Below are 17,887 nucleotides of genomic sequence, written 5' to 3'. Positions count from 1 at the left end.
AACATAGATCTCAGTTAAATTAAACTATAGGGATATTGTGGTCTGGCTCACCGTGTAATAACTGTGCCCCCCACCCACCTCAAAAACAGCAGCCATATTTATTTACAATTGTAGTTAATTATTCATCATTTTAAAACTGTCCATAGAATGCTCAACCGCTAAATTATTCAAACTTGGCTCCCGTGGATGCTGCAAGGTTTTAAATGATTCCAGTTAAATTAGTCAGTTTCCAGATATGGTTAAATCACTTTTTTTTTTGGTCTTTGGACACCAAGGAGGAAAACAGATTCTAGATTGGTCCTTTAAGACAACAGCGGAGTCTTTCGATATGCAGGCGAGGGAATGTAGTGCCTTACAGTGACCTAAATATCCAACTGAAGATTTTGTGCCTTTCACAGTCTTGAAATAGGTCATTATAAGCAGCTGTCATCTTGTGAAAGACTGAAGACCCCCCCATATAGGGGTCTCTTCAAAAAGCAGCAATGCCCCAAAGAGCCAAGGTGACCACCACGTCCATCACTGGTGCCCCGGGCAAGAATGTGACATGATCCGTGCACATGGAATACAAGGGGCCGTAGGGTAGAAAGCCATTGCAGCAGGCTGAGGGACACTAGGAGCCGTATCCACAGATGTCTTAGAATGGATGGAGAAGGCTACCCGATCTATAGGACCAATGAGGCATCATATGGATGGCCAACACGTTTCACATCACAGAGCTGCAGAACCGGCTACCTTCCTCCTTATTACCATGTTCATGATATGTTGTGACAAGTAATTGTTACATGCGTGTATTTGAGACAGTAACCCAAGTCACTACTCGTGTTCTTCCCCCGGTTCCCAAGACGTGGCATTGTGTGGCCGCTGGCAGGAACCTGAACACCATATAATTCAGATTAAAGATTAAAAGTTTTATTTAAAACTCACAATAAAATAATTTACAAGGCGCTGCATTCAAATCAGCATAAAAGAATTATACAATAAAAATAAAGTTAGTTCTGAGAGCAGCTGTAGTGAACAGACGAGATGCCGGATTCTTCTTTAATTTGTAGTATTAACCATTGGCGTTCCAGCGCAGTCTTGGAAAGATCTAGAATGTCCACGTTTTCCGAAGCCGGTTACGACAGGCGTGCGATTATTGGCCGGAGTCCGGTCTCGGGAGCCGGAGAAACGTTACGGCAGTTTGACAGACGGGCTGCTTAATAACCTCCGCAGGTGAAACTCAAAGAGCGTGTGTTTTTACCACCAACAAGACGCCTCCTGCCCTGGCACAGCATGTCCGCCTTGGAGGGGAGATCGGGACACACATCCTTGCTGGAACTCTGAGCTAATTTAGCAGCTTTCAGTTCCCTGCAGAAGAAAGATGTGAAGAACAGTTTACCAAATTAGTGTTCTAGCCACCACCACCACATGATGCCCCAAGTAAGGCTCGATTCTCACAAGAGCCTCAGATCACCTTTCCAGCATGGCCGTCTTGAACTTTTCCACGTTCAGCTGTTTCTGGAGCTGAGCAGCTTTCCCAACGGAACGTCTCAGAACCAGGTTCTTAGCGAGGGCAGCAGCTGCTGGTCTCCTAGCTGGGTCTGGGTGAATCAACACCTTAAGGAACAGAAGTTTAGTATCCAGGTTAATATCACCCCTGGACTTCACCATACGGTAGCAGAACTGGTCGTCTAAGCCATTGGACCAACAGTCACAGACGTTAAGGAGTCACATTTTCTCCCAAGTGGTTCAGCAGCAGATATCTAGGCTCTTCAAGTTCTTACAGGACGCGACAGCCACAACTTGAACCATTGACTATTTCCCCATTATCCCCACCGAGGCTGATGGGACAGTTAGTAGAACCAGTTGATGGACCTCCAGAGAAGCCATTAGCTAGCCTGTACCTTTAACATACCTGATCACAACCCCCATGATCCATAGCACTTATTTCAAAGCAGGTTAGCTGCATGTAGGATTGAAATATCATATCCCAGGCACCTGTATTTAGGGCTGGTTAACATGCACCGCACTCCTCACCTTGAGAAGGTCATGGAAGGCAGGGGTGAGTGGCTGTGGGATTTCCGGTAGGTTGCCCCTCCTGATATGGTGCCAGGCGTCATCGTTACAGGGAAGGGGGTCTGCGCCAGCTGCCACTGTTATGGTGAGGCCAAGGGCAAAGATATCTGCCTTTGGCAGCTGGCTGTAATCCTGCAAGAGAGTTAAAGGATGTATCATTGCACCTTCTATACAAAGCTACTCCAGATGGGGCAATTGCTCTCCACAAGCCAGCTTAGCCATATGCCACAAGCAAGTTACTTTGTTACACTTTCTCTCCCCGGAGCTGGATGTTGCAACCCATCCATTGAATAGAGCGTTATAAGATAAGCAAGGCAATAGTCATCACCTCCTGAAGGATCTCATTGGCCAGGAACCGACTGTCCCCTTCTTCAACCTGCGGTTTAGTCGTAGATGTCACGTGCCCAAGGTCACCTGGAAGAGACGTACCATAAATCGAGGACTAATTAGACTCAGCTTAACGAGAGATTCTTATCAGTTAAAGTTGCACACCATCATCTGAAGTTCTGCTCTATTGGGAGGTCTTTCCATTAAGAGTCAAGTATAGTTGGATCAGAGGCAATGCCCTATATACTCAGTCGATTGGTTATTGAACATGTTGCCTTAAAAAAAGGTTTACAAACTAGGTTTTATTAATGGTCTATCATCTTAAAGAGCAACATTAACCTGCAGCACAGTGAAGGCATCAGGAACATACCGATTTTGTACGAGACCCCAGCAGACGTTGGATCGTCTTCACCATCGCTCTCATCCTCCGCGTTCCCCGCTATCTTCCGACAGATGAAAATGTTACCTGAAGATCACAAAAAGCGTCAGACAGTCTGAGTCATAAGACTCTTTCAGACCCGAACAGTAACGTCCAGGTAATCGCTAAGATCAGGTGAGCAGCCCCACCCCCCACTGAATGCAATTCAACCAGGGTAAGGAGGATTAGAAATGTTATAATTGTGTGGCAGAGACTGGAAATTTACAGAGGTGCAGGACATGGCAAGAAGTTTGTGAAACATACAGGAGGAAAGAAGCCAATAGTGCTTAATTATTCGAGGGATGACCATTACCTCAGCCAAGTTTAAGGAAACTAGGCATTTCCAACTCAATATAAAAAGCCCTCCCCCTTCCCTTACTCCGAGACCAGAACCCTTCTTAATGAGTTTCTGTTCTCATAAAGTAGGTCTGGACGCTCATCCATCATGGGTACTAACTTGGCTTCATGTCCATATGCACCAGGCCAGTGCTGTGGATGTACTTCAGTCCCATGGACACTTGGAGGAGGATCTCCTTCAGCTCCTGCTCCATCACGAGGAGTCCACTCTTGCTGTTCTCATTGATCAGGTCCTGCAAGCTGCCACCTGGAGAGTGAAAACCTTCAGTTAACTAGTTTTAGGAAGAATACATAGAAATCCTGCAGTCCTTAAGGATTGTAGTACAAGAGTCCATGAAGGCTTAGATGGAATGGAAGGAAGTTTTACATTAGAGACAGTAGTAGATAAGTGGAACAGCCTGCCAGTGGAAGTGGCAGAGCATAAGTGAGGGAAATTAAATATGGATGGCTCCTGAATCTAAGACAAGACCAAGTAAAAAATAAGATCTGCCTTACCATTACAGTACTCATTCTGGATAATCATGTGGTCATCCTCAGCCCAGGCAGAATAGTACCGTACCACATGGGGATGGTGTCCAAGCACAGCATGCGCGTAGACTTCACGCAATGCAAGCTGCCTATAGGAAGAGTAACAACCATGAGCACACACATGGATTATATACATATGCCAAGAGGCTGAAGGTGGAAGTAGCAGAGGAGCCGATATCCCACCAGCGCAAAGCCAGAGGTACTCACTCATCCGTGGACCCAGCCAACGGCTGCTTGGAGCGTTTGATGGCATAAAGACATCCATCCAGGCGCTTCACGCACTTGTAAACCGAGCCGAACTCTCCAGCACCAATTATTTCTATCTCCAAGAACTCAGTCTTGTAGCGAGACACCATGTTTCTTTCCCTTAACATAAACCTCTGGGAAAGAGACTATTTTAGAGTTCCATGCATTAAAAATAGACATTGTGATAAAGCAGAGCACATTTAGCATTTATCCTTTGACTTCTATACCTTGGACTGAAGACCAAAATGTTCGTTTTCCACAGCTTTTAATGGATCAGACCTGAAAGATGAGGATTAGGAAGTAAAATTAAAAAAAAAAAAAACCAAACTATAAATTCTTGACAAGCAATCTGCAATCCTACCAGCAGATGGCGACAGTTGTCTAGTTTGCTCTATGGAGCTTTTTATCAGTTTTAAGGGGACCTTCTGAGATTTGCGCCGCATGCCTTGTAACAGAAGTGAGCAGTCATAATATTTCCATCAACAAGGTAAAGGAGAATTAGGCAACCCATGGACCCTAGAATAGAATGCAACCAGAACTCCTATACCAATCACCTGGAGCAGGGGTTTGGGGCACATTATGCCCATCCCTATATTATAGAGTGGACTAGGATGGGTAGGGGGCTAAACCAATAAAGAAACCTCAGGTATTTGGTTAAAGGAACAGTTTAAACCCCATGTTAATGTTGCATATTCACCAACACGTTTCACTGCATGCAGATCTAAGCATGCGTTCATTAGTTATTGCGGTAGAACTTTAGACAGGTCTTGAGCGTCACAAACCGGAAGAATTATAATTTTGCACATGGTCTGCAGCTCTCCCATTAAATTCACTGAGGAGAATCACACGTATTATGCTCCTGGCTGCTTTTAGTACCATAAATTTCAGAAGAGACCCAGCTGCCATTGACTACAAAGTGAGTTCTACTGAGCATGTGCAAGCAGCATACCCAAGTATGCTTCCTGCCGTCTCTGTTCTGAAAGAGAAGGGTTAATTTCCACCCCCGACTAATTATGTTGCAAGATAGACTCCAATAAACATTTGGCATGAAAAGGACAGGAAAGACAGGCTAACAAATTGGGCTGAAAGGATTTGGTGGCAGATAAGAACCCAAGTTTCTAGCATCTGCCTTTAATGACACTGAGCAGCCAATCAGAAGTGACCCTCGTGTTCCTTGCAACAGAATATAGTTTTCTTCCGTATGTTTCTTGTGAATGCTCAACAACTTTGAGACACAGATTCTTCCCAAAAGAGTTGAATAAGCAGATTTTATTGCTCATGCACACGAGGGAGTGTCATCAGCCAGACTACTCTCTCTCCCTCCATGAAAACACCACGTCTTATACCTTTTACAAACAAGACAGCTACGTGCTAAGATCTGTCTACGTGGCAAATAATCAGTGTCCTGAAATATACCCACAGAAAGATACAGAAAACCATTCATCCTATTATGGTCAGTTTATAGCAAAGACCATGTTTGCAGCTGAGATCATCAATCACTTCTGACCCCCCCCCCCTTGAATAGACTTGGTCAGTTTCTCTTAACTAACTTGGAGCAAGAAATAGCCAACCACCTGTCCACTCCTATCCTTTCATTGCACACAGAAGAGGACACTCAGGGTTAACATAAAAATATCTGCCGAGAAGCTGAAGGCACGTAGTCAGTATTCACATCCTATGTAGTCACCTGCAAGATTCATCTCTCTCCTTCCTCTTGCCATTAGGCTGGAATTGCATTTGACGATAGGTTTCAGGGGTGAAGGGGTTAACGTTAACCAGCGCAGGGCCATTAAGGCCGGCTCCGGTGCCAGCCGCAAAGCGCAGGAGTCTCTGTCCCCTGCAGTGTACCCTGGAGCCAGGCGAGGGAAGGGTCTTATACAGCAGGCTCTGCGAGGAGAATAAGTCAACACGTAACGATTTTAAGAAAAAAAAACACCACAACTACATTTGCCCCTGGCAGGGGTATTCCCATCCAATGGCCATAAACCTGCTTCACGAGTCGGACAACATGAAGCTTAGCACACCCTTAGCTACAGTACATCATAAGGAGGGACAAGTTACAGTGGGCTAGGGCAACATCCCCCAGGGCATACCTTTGGGGTATAAGGGGTATCACAGAGCTTCAGTTTCTTCCATGTGCTGTAGTGCAGAGGGGTCCCGGGACATTCTGCATTCGCACCCTTGCGATCAGGTGTTGGGGAGCAGTCACTAGCACTGCAAGGACTCCCGTCGAGAGCGTCCTCAAGGGCCGGGGAGACGCCTCGCTCATTCCGCTGAGGTGTGGTGGGGAACGGGCTTCTGCTGGCCCTCCACGCCGGTGGCTCTCTAGATTTCCGGGGGCTCCTGAAAGCGTCTTCGGCGGCGCTGCCGGTCTCCTCATCGCTGCTAGAAAAGTCCAGCCGCTGAACCAGTCCAGATCCGCAGGCCATGACAGACTTCATCCCTGCCAAAGAGAAGACACAGCGTATGGAAGGCCTGCTCCTGACTCCACACAGATACCCAGAGCTCAGCCTGCTCCTGACTCATAAACCCCACAGCATACCTGACAATTACCAGCAACTCCCATGCTCAGCAAACAAAAGAACATGCGCTGAAAAACCCCACCCAGCGATCTTATATACCCTGCAGCCCCGAGACCCAGAGCAAAAGGGCAATTACCTAGTGGTAGCACCTGGCCCCGGAATCTACCCCACCCATCAACATTAACCATTTACTGCTCAGGATCAGTGCAGGCTTATCCGGGGCTCTAAGCATTTGGATAGGATAACACGCTATCTGTCTATGTACAGACTGCTAGCCAACGGCCAGGTCAGAGGTCATGAGATGCCCAACACAGCCCACAGGTATTATTTTTTAATCATTTCTCACAAATCCATTTGCTCGTTCTAGAAAACCGAATCCCATCACCATAGCGATCAACGTACGGTTTCTGCTTCATCCTAAATTTGTACAGCTTGCTCTTTATACATACCCCCCCCATATATCTCCTAGCATTTTATTTGCCCCCAGAACCCACCCAACCTAACACTTTGCTTACCCATAAAGGTAGCCACAAAATGCGATACTTTCATTAACCTGCCAAGAGCGAACTTATATAGATTAAGAACCGCTGCCCTCTAGTGGAAGGGTTAATTCTGAAAAATGTTGAGGGTTTTAAAGGGGAAGTCACAAGGCTGTATACAGTAATAACCCCCCCCCAGCGCTGTATACAGTAATATAACCCCCAGTGCTGTATACAGTAATATAACCCCCCAGCGCTGTATACAGTAATATAACCCCCAGCGCTGTATACAGTAATATAACCCCCCCAGCGCTGTATACAGTAATATACCCCCCAGCGCTGTATACAGTAATCTAACCTCCAGCGCTGTATACAGTAATCTAACCCCCAGCGCTGTATACAGTAATATAACCCCCCAGCGCTGTATACAGTAATATAACCCCCCAGTGCTGTATACAGTAATATAACCCCCAGCGCTGTATACAGTAATATAACCCCCAGCGCTGTATACAGTAATATACCCCCCCAGCGCTGTATACAGTAATATAACCCCCCCAGTGCTGTATACAGTAATCTAACCCCCAGCGCTGTATACAGTAATCTAACCCCCAGCGCTGTATACAGTAATATAACCCCCCCAGCGCTGTATACAGTAATCTAACCCCCAGCGCTGTATACAGTAATCTAACCCCCAGCGCTGTATACAGTAATATAACCCCCCAGCGCTGTATACAGTAATATAACCCCCCCAGTGCTGTATACAGTAATCTAACCCCCAGCGCTGTATACAGTAATCTAACCCCCAGCGCTGTATACAGTAATATAACCCCCCCAGTGCTGTATACAGTAATATAACCCCCAGCGCTGTATACAGTAATATAACCCCCAGCGCTGTATACAGTAATATAACCCCCCAGCGCTGTATACAGTAATATAACCCCCAGCGCTGTATACAGTAATATAACCCCAGCACTGTATACAGTAATATAACCCCCAGCGCTGTATACAGTAATATAACCGCCCAGCACTGTATACAGTAATATAACCCCCAGCGCTGTATACAGTAATATAACCCCCCAGCGCTGTATACAGTAATATAACCCCCAGCACTGTATACAGTAATATAACCCCCAGCGCTGTATACAGTAATATAACCCCCCAGCGCTGTATACAGTAATATAACCCCCAGCGCTGTATACAGTAATATAACCCCCAGCGCTGTATACAGTAATATAACCCCCAGCGCTGTATACAGTAATATAACCCCCAGCACTGTATACAGTAATATAACCCCCAGCGCTGTATACAGTAATATAACCCCCAGCGCTGTATACAGTAATATAACCCCCCAGCGCTGTATACAGTAATATTTTGTCTGTGTTGACAAATTCTGGTTTCATCTCATTTTGCCCTAAAAAACTTCCTTTATCTGCAGACCTGGAGCCGCCGTTGCTGTCAGTCATGTGATATTTTGGGTGACTTTCCCGGCTCAAACACCACACTGAGCTGATGCTTTATGGCAATGCTAATGAAGTCTGTTCCTCCATAGACTTTCATTAGTCAGAGAGTCCGACTGCATAATTAAGACTGAGCCATTCAATTGTTAACAACAGGCAGTATGATCATGACTTTGAAGGTCTAGTTATAGTCTGGATAACAGAAATGGCTAATTTTGCAATTGTCTAAAAACGTCATGTAAATACAAAATATATATTTGTAAAAAAAAAACCCAACTAATTTTAATGCGATATCATATATTTCTTTAGGAATCTCATCACGGGTTAACCAGAGCGATGCCGCAACATTGTAACAGAACATATCAACAGAACAGAATAAGGTACTGTAACTGGGGTGTTACCATAGAAACGACATGATTTGTCCTATTTATCTCTCTTGCATGCCAAACCCTATCATCCTCAGTCAATCTTTCCAGATTGCCATCTTGGCTCATGAATGTGTGTTTTATTAAAATATCTTACAGTCCAATATCTATATTTTTTAACCTTGTTTCCGAGGCGGGGGCAGAAACCGGGGCTATTCTAAGCCTCGTTGGCAACAAGCCTGCTGCTTAGCATTAAATATTTAACGCGTTCCGTCTCCCAGGGGGAATGCAAACCGCAGCTTCACGACCTCGTTATCCAATTAACTCCTTTCTCGTTACTTTTCTTTAATTAGCGATGCGTGTGAATTACACGGAAAGGAACATATAGAGTATATATGGAGCCTTACAACATGCATGTATATATGTGGCTGTATATAACTCTACGCAACGTCCAGGGTTGGCAAGTCAGACTGTGGCAAAACCAGGGGGCCGATGAGTGCCGCTGCTCAATCGGACAGATCTCTGATCCCCCCAACCTGTTTATACTATGATGCCTCCCAACTGTCCCGCTTTGCGAGGAACAGTCCCGATTTTGGCACTTTATCCAGAGGGATTCGGGGCTGCGGTCCCCGTTTCGTTCTCCGGTGTCTAGGACACGACTTGCTGGGGGTAAAAGTTGGCAGTCATGCAGTATGGAGGCTGCGCGGCGCTGGCACAGACTGCTTTAAATGGCGCTGCACGGGGTGCCAGGATATGACATCACACTTTTAGTTCACACCTGATGACATAGGTGCGACCGACAGCTGGATTTTCGGGGCCGTGTGCTACCATTTTATGCTCATGTACCGTGCGGGCGGGCACGCTAATAGGGGGGTTCTTATATATATACACAGTATGTATATATATATATTTATGACTTTGCTTGATCTGTAAATCCCATAACGTAGTTTATTTAGCGCATAGAAGCATAAAATGTGAGGTTTTTTTGTGGTTAAAATGCTCTTTTTGGTACGCATGCTAATTTCTGTTTTAGATTTTACAGCAGCGGAGGAAAAGCCATCATGTCAGGAAACGCGGCCATCGGCTTTCCGCCGCTTCTGTTCGATTTCTGCGCGGCGGCGAGGGCTTTCTCGCTATCCCTGCGGTGATTCGTTCCGGAGGGCGTGATGCGGAGTGGATTAGGATCGGGGTTTAGCGTAAAGTCTCCATAATGTGTTAATGATGTGTTTTCCCCAAATAGCCTGCGGGACCGATCCCGGGAGCAGGTACGGCAACTTCCAATCAGGGATAAGGAGAGCAAATACCGTAAGGTAAAAGGTTAAAGGAGGTACCGGTCCTCCTGGACAGGGCCACTTGGGAGATACGGGTCAGCAAGTAAATTTTGCCCTCGATGAGGCAAATGATAGGTCTGGCAGGATATCACGGGACACGGCGGAGGCGTCACGCGGGTTCGGTGCTGTCTGGGGTTTAGCTGGATGTTTGTGAAGGGCCGGTAACGCGCAATGTTTATTGAGGTCTTTCTCCTTTTTAAGCACTTAAGTCTAATTAAATAATTCATGATCCAGGTGCTTGGTGCCCCCTGGGGCTGCCCCTTCTTTACCCAGGCCCGGGGAAGGGGCATTAGGGTGCGCAGTCTGCGCATTAATGCCCCTTTAGTCTATAAGCATCACGCAGATCTCTATATTGCGTCCCAGGTACCTACAATCGCCACCTGGCTCAGACCGGAAGTGACGTAGAATGTGAAAGTACTGTATCTCTCACAGCCAGAGCCGCTTGGGCCCCGCCCCTTCATTTCCGGGCCCCTGCTGGAGCCAGCTGTGAGCGGAATGGCCGGGCGGACGGACCGGGCGCCGCTGCTGGACTGGGCCGAGGGGCCGGGGTTGAGTCCGGCTCCGGAGGCTGAGCAGGGAGATCGGCAGCGGGGGTACGGAGCGGGCTGGGGTCGAAGGCCGATCCAGGAGCTCTCCCCGGTACCTCAGCTGGAGGATGACCACATCGTGGCCGTGTTTGTGGTGACTTTCGACCCCCGCAGCGGTGAGTGCACCTGCCACTGGGAATAGGAGGTGGGGGGCAGGTACAGCCTCAGGGGCAACAAAGGGGGTGGTGACAGCTACAGCCCCCCCCTCAGGGGCAACAAGGGGGGGAGGTGACAGCTACAGCCCCAGCCCCCCCTCAGGGGCAACAAGGGGGGGGGGGGTGACAGCTACAGCCCCCCTCAGGGGCAACAAGGGGGGGGAGGTGACAGCTACAGCCCCCCTCAGGGGCAACAAGGGGGGGAGGTGACAGCTACAGCCCCCCCTCAGGGGCAACAAGGGGGGAGGTGACAGCTACAGCCCCACCTCAGGGGCAACAAGGGGGGGAGGTGACAGCTACAGCCCCCCCTCAGGGGCAACAAGGGGGGGAGGTGACAGCTACAGCCCCCCCTCAGGGGCAACAAGGGGGGGAGGTGACGGCTACAGCCCCCCGGTGCATTAAAGGGTGGGTGAGCGTTACACCCGGCGTAGACTCAAACCTTAATCAGTCGTTGGTCTCGTCTTAGATTCAGGAGCCGTATGTCTATCCCATGCATGTTTAATCCCCTCACTGTATTACCCTCTACCACTTCTGCTGGGAGGCTGTTCCACTCATCTACCACCCTCTTGCTAAAGTAATCCATCCGTTCAGTGCCTCTGAGCCTGTAGGGTTAGATTCTGTTCTTTAACCCGTTTCGGGGATTTTTCCACATTAACCCGTTTAATTCTGCGGCGCGGCTGTCTCTTTAATAAAGTATCTGGCGGCGGGAAGCCGGCGGAAGGAGGTTCATTGATTAGAAGCCGCTCTGTTCCGTAACACGCATGCAACACGCATCATCCCAGCCCCCCCCTGCCGTGTAAACTTTAATATGTGTTATTTGCTCAAACACGGATCATTCTGCGTGTGCGGCCGCCTCCGCTGTGACTCAGCCCAGCTCCGGTTTGAGGTTTGCTGAAGGAGGAAGCTGCTTTCTCGCAGGAGAAACCTCTCGAGTCCCATGTGTGTTTATATTCCCTCGCTGTACCAGCCTCTACCACCTCTGCTGGGAGGCGGTTCCACTTACCAGTAAGGTAGAATGCTTGATTTTAGTGAATACATGCCTGTGGACGCGTCCCGTGTGTTGCTGACGCGTCTCCGACTGACACTGTGCAGCCGTTTAAAGCTGCGGTTCCACCGACTCCTAAATGTAACGCCCAGAATTCTTTGCTTACGTCAGATTTGGAACGCAAATAAAAAACCAAAAAACCACGAGAATATAAATAACAATGAATAAAATACTTCCCACAATGAGAGCCGCTACCAAACAACGCTCTTCCTCAAAGTGTATACAGAAGCAAACCAGGAATGATGGAGCGCATGCACATAGGGGAAGAAAACGGATCCAATAGTGTAATATCGTTAAAGAGATGTATATTTATAATGTGTTCCACTCACAAAAGGACTGGACTAAGCAGGCTCATCAAATGTCAAACTTCTAAAACTGTATGTAGTCTTCTGTAAAAACAAACATAACCAGGACGGTGCAGAATCCTATAAACTGATCTTAAAAGATCAAACTGCAATTGGGATGTAGCAGAACTCCGCGAGTATTGTGCAAAAGCCAGTAGACATCCGGTATATGAGAAGAATCTTTTCAATTTATTCTCCCAGGATCGTGTAATTGTCATGTGACACAAAAGCAGGCGCTGATGAGCTGTTGCCATAGGAACAAAATGTCTCCCAAATGTTCACCATATTGACTAACTTTTCTCGTTGGCCCCTGCTGGGTGGGGGAGGCGGTCTCTCGTCGGCCCTTGGTGGGTGGGGGAGGCGGTCTCTCGTCGGCCCCTGCTGGGTGGGGGAGGCGGTCTCTCGTCGGCCCTTGGTGGGTGGGGGAGGCGGTCTCTCGACGGCCCCTGATGGGTGGGGGAGGCGGTCTCTCGTCGGCCCTTGGTGGGTGGGGGAGGCGGTCTCTCGTCGGCCCTTGGTGGGTGGGGGAGGCGGTCTCTCGTCGGCCCTTGGTGGGTGGGGAGGCGGTCTCTCGTCGGCCCTTGGTGTGTGGGGGAGGCGGTCTCTCGTCGGCCCTTGGTGGGTGGGGAGGCGGTCTCTCGTCGGCCCCTGGTGGGTGGGGGAGGCGGTCTCTCGTCGGCCCCTGGTGGGTGGGGGAGGCGGTCTCTCGTCGGCCCCTGGTGGGTGGGGGAGGCGGTCTCTCGTCGGCCCCTGGTGGGGGGGGTCGGCCTCTCGTCGGCCCCTGGTTGGGGGGGGGTCGGCCTCTCGACGGCCCCTGGTTGGGGGGGGTCGGCCTCTCGTCGGCCCCTGGTTGGGGGGGGTCTGCCTCTCGCCGGCCCCTGGTTGGGGTGGGTTGGCCTCTCGCCGGCCCCTGGTTGGGGGGGGGGAGGCTGCCTTTCGCCGGCCCCTTGTGGTGGGGGGAAGGCGGCCTCTCGCCGGCCCCTGGTGGTGGGGGGGAAGGCGGGCTCTCGCCGGCCCCTGGTGGGGGGGCGGTCCCTGCCCCTAGGGGGGCTGCACTCTTTTAGGCCCGGGGGGGTGTGGTCTCGTTGAATGGGATATGCGTTTAAATGTCTGCGATCTGTTCTCCTCCTCCTTCAGGGAATATTGTGGAATGGTGCCGGCCTCAAGAGATCGATCTGGAGGGGGTGGAGTTCAAATCAATGGCCAGTGGATCCCATCGCGTCCAATCAGATTTCATGTGAGTATCGGGCAGTCAGATGGGGGCCGAACGGGGCCGATCTGCCGGCAGATACTATGTTTCAATCCGTGATCCTCTATTTGTTGAGCTGCGTGTCTGTATATGTGGCGATACTCTGGTGTTACGTGTCTGACGACGGCTCGGTCCGGTGCTGGCCCTCAGGGTCTGGAGTCCGGCTGGGAAAAGCAACGTAAACGTAAATCGGAGCCCTTCGGCTGGTGTTTCGAGGGGAAAAGTTTGTACTTTAAGAAATAACTTTTTTTTTTGTTTCCTTTGACAGTTATTTCCGTAAAGGCGGCTTCTTCGGCCTGGCGTGCTTCGCCAACATGCCCGTGGAGAGCGAGCTGGAGCGCGGGGCGCGCATGAAGTCCGTGGGGATCCTGTCCCCCTCTTACACCCTCTTGTACCGATACATGCACTTTCTGGAGAACCAAGTCCGGTGAGTCCCCCCCCGCCCTGCGTGTCATATACTGTACCTGCGCCGTGGAATCTGCGGGCGATATATATATAACGGAACCGGTTCCGCGGGTCGGATGTCTGAGGCTGCCCTGGATTCTGGTATTAACTCTTTCTGTTCCGCAGGCATCAGCTGGAGATCCCGGGACACTATACCCCCCTGGAGGCTTTCTATGAGGACAAGAAGGGGGTCCTGCCGGTGGGAGTGAACGCACAGAACTACCAGCCCCCAATCCCCTGGCTGCCATCCATACACAAACACCTCTATCCCGAGATGAGGGTAAGACCACAGCGGTCTCCTCCATAGTAAAATGTGATAAATTAGTGAGATTAGTAGAATATGATAGTTTTTTTTTCAATAAATCATAAAAATAATGTGCTATTCTATACTGTTATTTAAAAAAAATATATTTTTGTTTAAATAAAAATGTCCTATTCAGATTTACATTTTTTTTATCATATATTCTATACAGCCAGACTTTCTGGCATTTTATTATATTTAAAAAAAAAAAACAAAAAAAAAAGTCATATTCCAGGCTTTCATTTTATTTTTATTGAATTATTTTTTTAATCATAGAAATAATGCTCTAATAAACACTCCCCCCCCATGAAAATGTCGTTGATTAATATAAAGGGTGTCCTAGAAATCTTTTGACCTTTGACCCTTTAGATTTAAAGGACACTTTTGTTTTTTTTTGTCTGTATATCCTGGCGTTTAATGTGTTAATCTCGCCCCGCGTCCCGTTTAGATCACCCACCCCGCGGGCTGCATGTCGCAGTTCATTAAGTTCTTCGGGGAACAAATCTTTGTGCTCTGGAAATTCGCCCTTCTGCGGAAGCGAATCCTGATCTTCTCCCCGCCCCCTGTGGGCGTGGTCTGCTACAGAGGTAATCCCCCCCCATCTGGAAGGGGGTTAAATTGGATTGGCATCAGATCGTCACAAAGGGTTAAAATCAGTAGAGTTAAGATGTTTATAGCATTATATTATGGGGTAAAAAAGTAATAATTTAGTAATTATACTTTCCTTGGTCCCTGGCCTTATCCTATATCTAGCTTGGCCGTATGTCTATCCCATGCTGTATTAGCATCTACCACTTCTGCTGGAAGGCTGTTCCCTGCATCCACTACCCTTTTCCGTAAAGTAATACTTCCTGATGTTGCCTTTTAACCCTTTGCCCCTCTGGGTTATGACCGTGTCCTCTAACGCCCCCTCCTGCCCCGCAGTGTACTGCTGCTGCTGTCTGGCCAACGTTACTCTGCCGGGGATCGGAATGACGGCCCCTGAGTCCAAACCGTTCTTCTACGTGAACGTGGCGGATATAGACGTGCTGGATGGGGAAGTTTCCTACGTGGCGTGTGAGTATCCGGACAGGACCCCATCATGTATTCCACGCCCCCTGTTACCCCCTAAAGATACCCCAGCGTATCCCCCGCCAATTCTCCCTCTTCTCACGGCTCGCCCCCCCGTTGGCTTCTGTGGCCAGGTACCACGGAGAAGATCTTTGAGCACAAGCCGGATCTCTACGACGTCTACGTGGACAACCAAAACGTGAAGACTCACCTGGACCACCTGCAGCCGCTCCTGCGGGTCAACGGCGCCGACAAGGAGAAGTACCGGCGGCTCAACGACCAGAGGTGACTGCCGGGGCTTTAATACAGAGACCCCCGCAGGATAAGGGGTTCTGGGGTCTAGTGGGGGGGGGGGGTTGATGGTATGATTTTACCGCGGTAATAGTCGTTAACCCCCGCCGTGCTGACTGTTCTGCCGTTAACCCCCGCCGTGCTGACTGTTCTGCCGTTAACCCCCGCCGTGCTGACTGTTCTGCCGTTAACCCCCGCCGTGCTGACTGTTCTGCCGTTAACCCCCGCCGTGCTGACTGTTCTGCCGTTAACCCCCGCCGTGCTGACTGTTCTGCCGTTAACCCCCGCCGTGCTGACTGTTCTGCCGTTAACCCCCGCCGTGCTGACTGTTCTGCCGTTAACCCCCGCCGTGCTGACTGTTCTGCCGTTAACCCCCGCCGTGCTGACTGTTCTGCCGTTAACCCCCGCCGTGCTGACTGTTCTGCCGTTAACCCCCGCCGTGCTGACTGTTCTGCCGTTAACCCCCGCCGTGCTGACTGTTCTGCCGTTAACCCCCGCCGTGCTGACTGTTCTGCCGTTAACCCCCGCCGTGCTGACTGTTCTGCCGTTAACCCCCGCCGTGCTGACTGTTCTGCCGTTAACCCCCGCCGTGCTGACTGTTCTGCCGTTAACCCCCGCCGTGCTGACTGTTCTGCCGTTAACCCCCGCCGTGCTGACTGTTCTGCCGTTAACCCCCGCCGTGCTGACCGTTCTGCCGTTAACCCCCGCCGTGCTGACCGTTCTGCCGTTAACCCCCGCCGTGCTGACCGTTCTGCCGTTAACCCCCGCCGTGCTGACCGTTCTGCCGTTAACCCCCGCCGTGCTGACCGTTCTGCCGTTAACCCCCGCCGTGCTGACCGTTCTGCCGTTAACCCCCGCCGTGCTGACCGTTCTGCCGTTAACCCCCGCCGTGCTGACCGTTCTGCCGTTAACCCCCGCCGTGCTGACCGTTCTGCCGTTAACCCCCGCCGTGCTGACCGTTCTGCCGTTAACCCCCGCCGTGCTGACCGTTCTGCCGCTGGTTGCTTGCAGGCAGCTGCTGATGTACACGCAGGAGGTGGACGGGGACTGCGGCTCCTGCGAGGAGGACCTCTTCATACTGTGAGTGCCTGACGTGCGCGAACGGCGTCTCCCGAGTAACGTTCATGGGGGGGGGCGTGAGTGAACGTAAAAATCTACTGTTAAAGTTGCTGTTCCACTTATACCGCAAACTAAACGTGGCGACGCTGAACGTTTAAACGCTTCTCCTATGTTTTGCCTCATTCATAGTTTTAGCTGGGAATGCTTAAATGTCATGTGATACTCGGGCAAGGACTTGACTATTGCCTTAACTGGGGGGTGGGGCCTGAAAGTCTTTAGTGTTTTTTTTTGTTTTGTTTTTTTTATGTGAGATTTATTTTCCTGGGGAAAGCGATTAATGTTTAAGCGGAACAGCACCTTTAAATTTATAAATAAAAGGTAATTGAGACGCTTTAGATTTCCATCCCTAATCTTTGTTTCTTGCCCCATTCCCCCCCCCCTTGTCTCACTCCTGCTTCCAGGTTCTTCATGGAGCAGAACAACAGAATATTCCAGATCCTGCTGGAAGTGGCATCGAGCCAGGACAAGACCCTGACGGCCGATCACGCCCGCAGCATGGGGCTCGACCCCCAGGGCGACCGCAGCTTCCTCATGGACCTGCTGGATGTCTACGGTTTTGACCTCATGCTGGTCATCGACAACCCCTGCTGCCCGTGACTCCGGATCACCCCCGGCTCTTGGCCCCTGCTGCCCGTGACTCCGGATCCCGCGTGGCCCTCGGCTCGACCCCCTGCTGCCCGTGACTCCGGATCCCGCGTGGCCCTCGGCTCGACCCCCTGCTGCCCGTGACTCCGGATCCTGCGCGGCCCTCGGCTCGACCCCTGCTGCCCGTGACTCCGGATCTCGTGTCTTGTAAATAACCCTCGGATGTGATGCCCACTGTGACGGAGCTCCGGCTCGGAGACCTGAACTCGGTTTCTGTCTCACACCATGTGCAATAATACTGTCTAAACCTGCGGGGGGGGACAACCGAGATAAATCCTCCCCAAAAACATTAAACCCACCGCCTGTTTATCGGTCGGAGCCCAACTTTTAATACCAAAGCAGTGACTGTTCTGACGGAAGTTCTGTGAGTCATGAAGAATACGGACCGTGTGTTCTGGGTCTCTGGAGATGATGAGAGCCGAGAGGAACGCTCCGGATCTAGAGGTGGGAAGAGACTTCATTCTTGTTCTTGAGACCGAGTGCCCGGTATTTGCCCAGCTTGTGACGGTTCCTTAAGATGCTTTTGTTATGGCGTCAGCCGGAGACCCACCGAGCCAAACACCGGCAATCCG

At 50.2% G+C, this 17,887-nt stretch overlaps 2 protein-coding genes across 2 annotated transcripts; one reads left to right on the top strand and one right to left on the bottom strand.

The window, feature by feature from the left end:
• Window positions 1-1,157: 1,157 nt before the first annotated feature.
• On the bottom strand, window positions 1,158-6,377 carry WEE2 (WEE2 oocyte meiosis inhibiting kinase). The gene is made up of 11 exons (XM_053465312.1): window positions 6,025-6,377; window positions 5,619-5,818; window positions 4,159-4,210; window positions 3,893-4,065; window positions 3,653-3,774; window positions 3,258-3,404; window positions 2,753-2,848; window positions 2,384-2,469; window positions 2,017-2,187; window positions 1,454-1,596; window positions 1,158-1,347 (listed from the first exon to the last, which is right to left on the bottom strand). The coding sequence occupies exons 1-11, from the start codon at window positions 6,370-6,372 to the stop codon at window positions 1,197-1,199; spliced, it is 1,689 nt and encodes a 562-aa protein (XP_053321287.1). The 5' UTR covers window positions 6,373-6,377; the 3' UTR covers window positions 1,158-1,196.
• A 4,197-nt stretch (window positions 6,378-10,574) lies between these two features.
• On the top strand, window positions 10,575-17,509 carry DENND11 (DENN domain containing 11). Its single transcript, XM_053465301.1, has 9 exons — window positions 10,575-10,788; window positions 13,354-13,453; window positions 13,734-13,892; window positions 14,036-14,189; window positions 14,659-14,797; window positions 15,135-15,266; window positions 15,395-15,545; window positions 16,563-16,631; window positions 17,072-17,509. The coding sequence occupies exons 1-9, from the start codon at window positions 10,581-10,583 to the stop codon at window positions 17,265-17,267; spliced, it is 1,308 nt and encodes a 435-aa protein (XP_053321276.1). The 5' UTR covers window positions 10,575-10,580; the 3' UTR covers window positions 17,268-17,509.
• Window positions 17,510-17,887: the final 378 nt, after the last annotated feature.

The sequence above is a fragment of the Spea bombifrons genome, chromosome 4, assembly GCF_027358695.1.
Source record: "Spea bombifrons isolate aSpeBom1 chromosome 4, aSpeBom1.2.pri, whole genome shotgun sequence".
In the NCBI taxonomy this organism is placed as follows: Eukaryota; Metazoa; Chordata; class Amphibia; order Anura; family Pelobatidae; genus Spea; species Spea bombifrons.
This window is presented reverse-complemented; position numbering and strand designations above follow the sequence as displayed.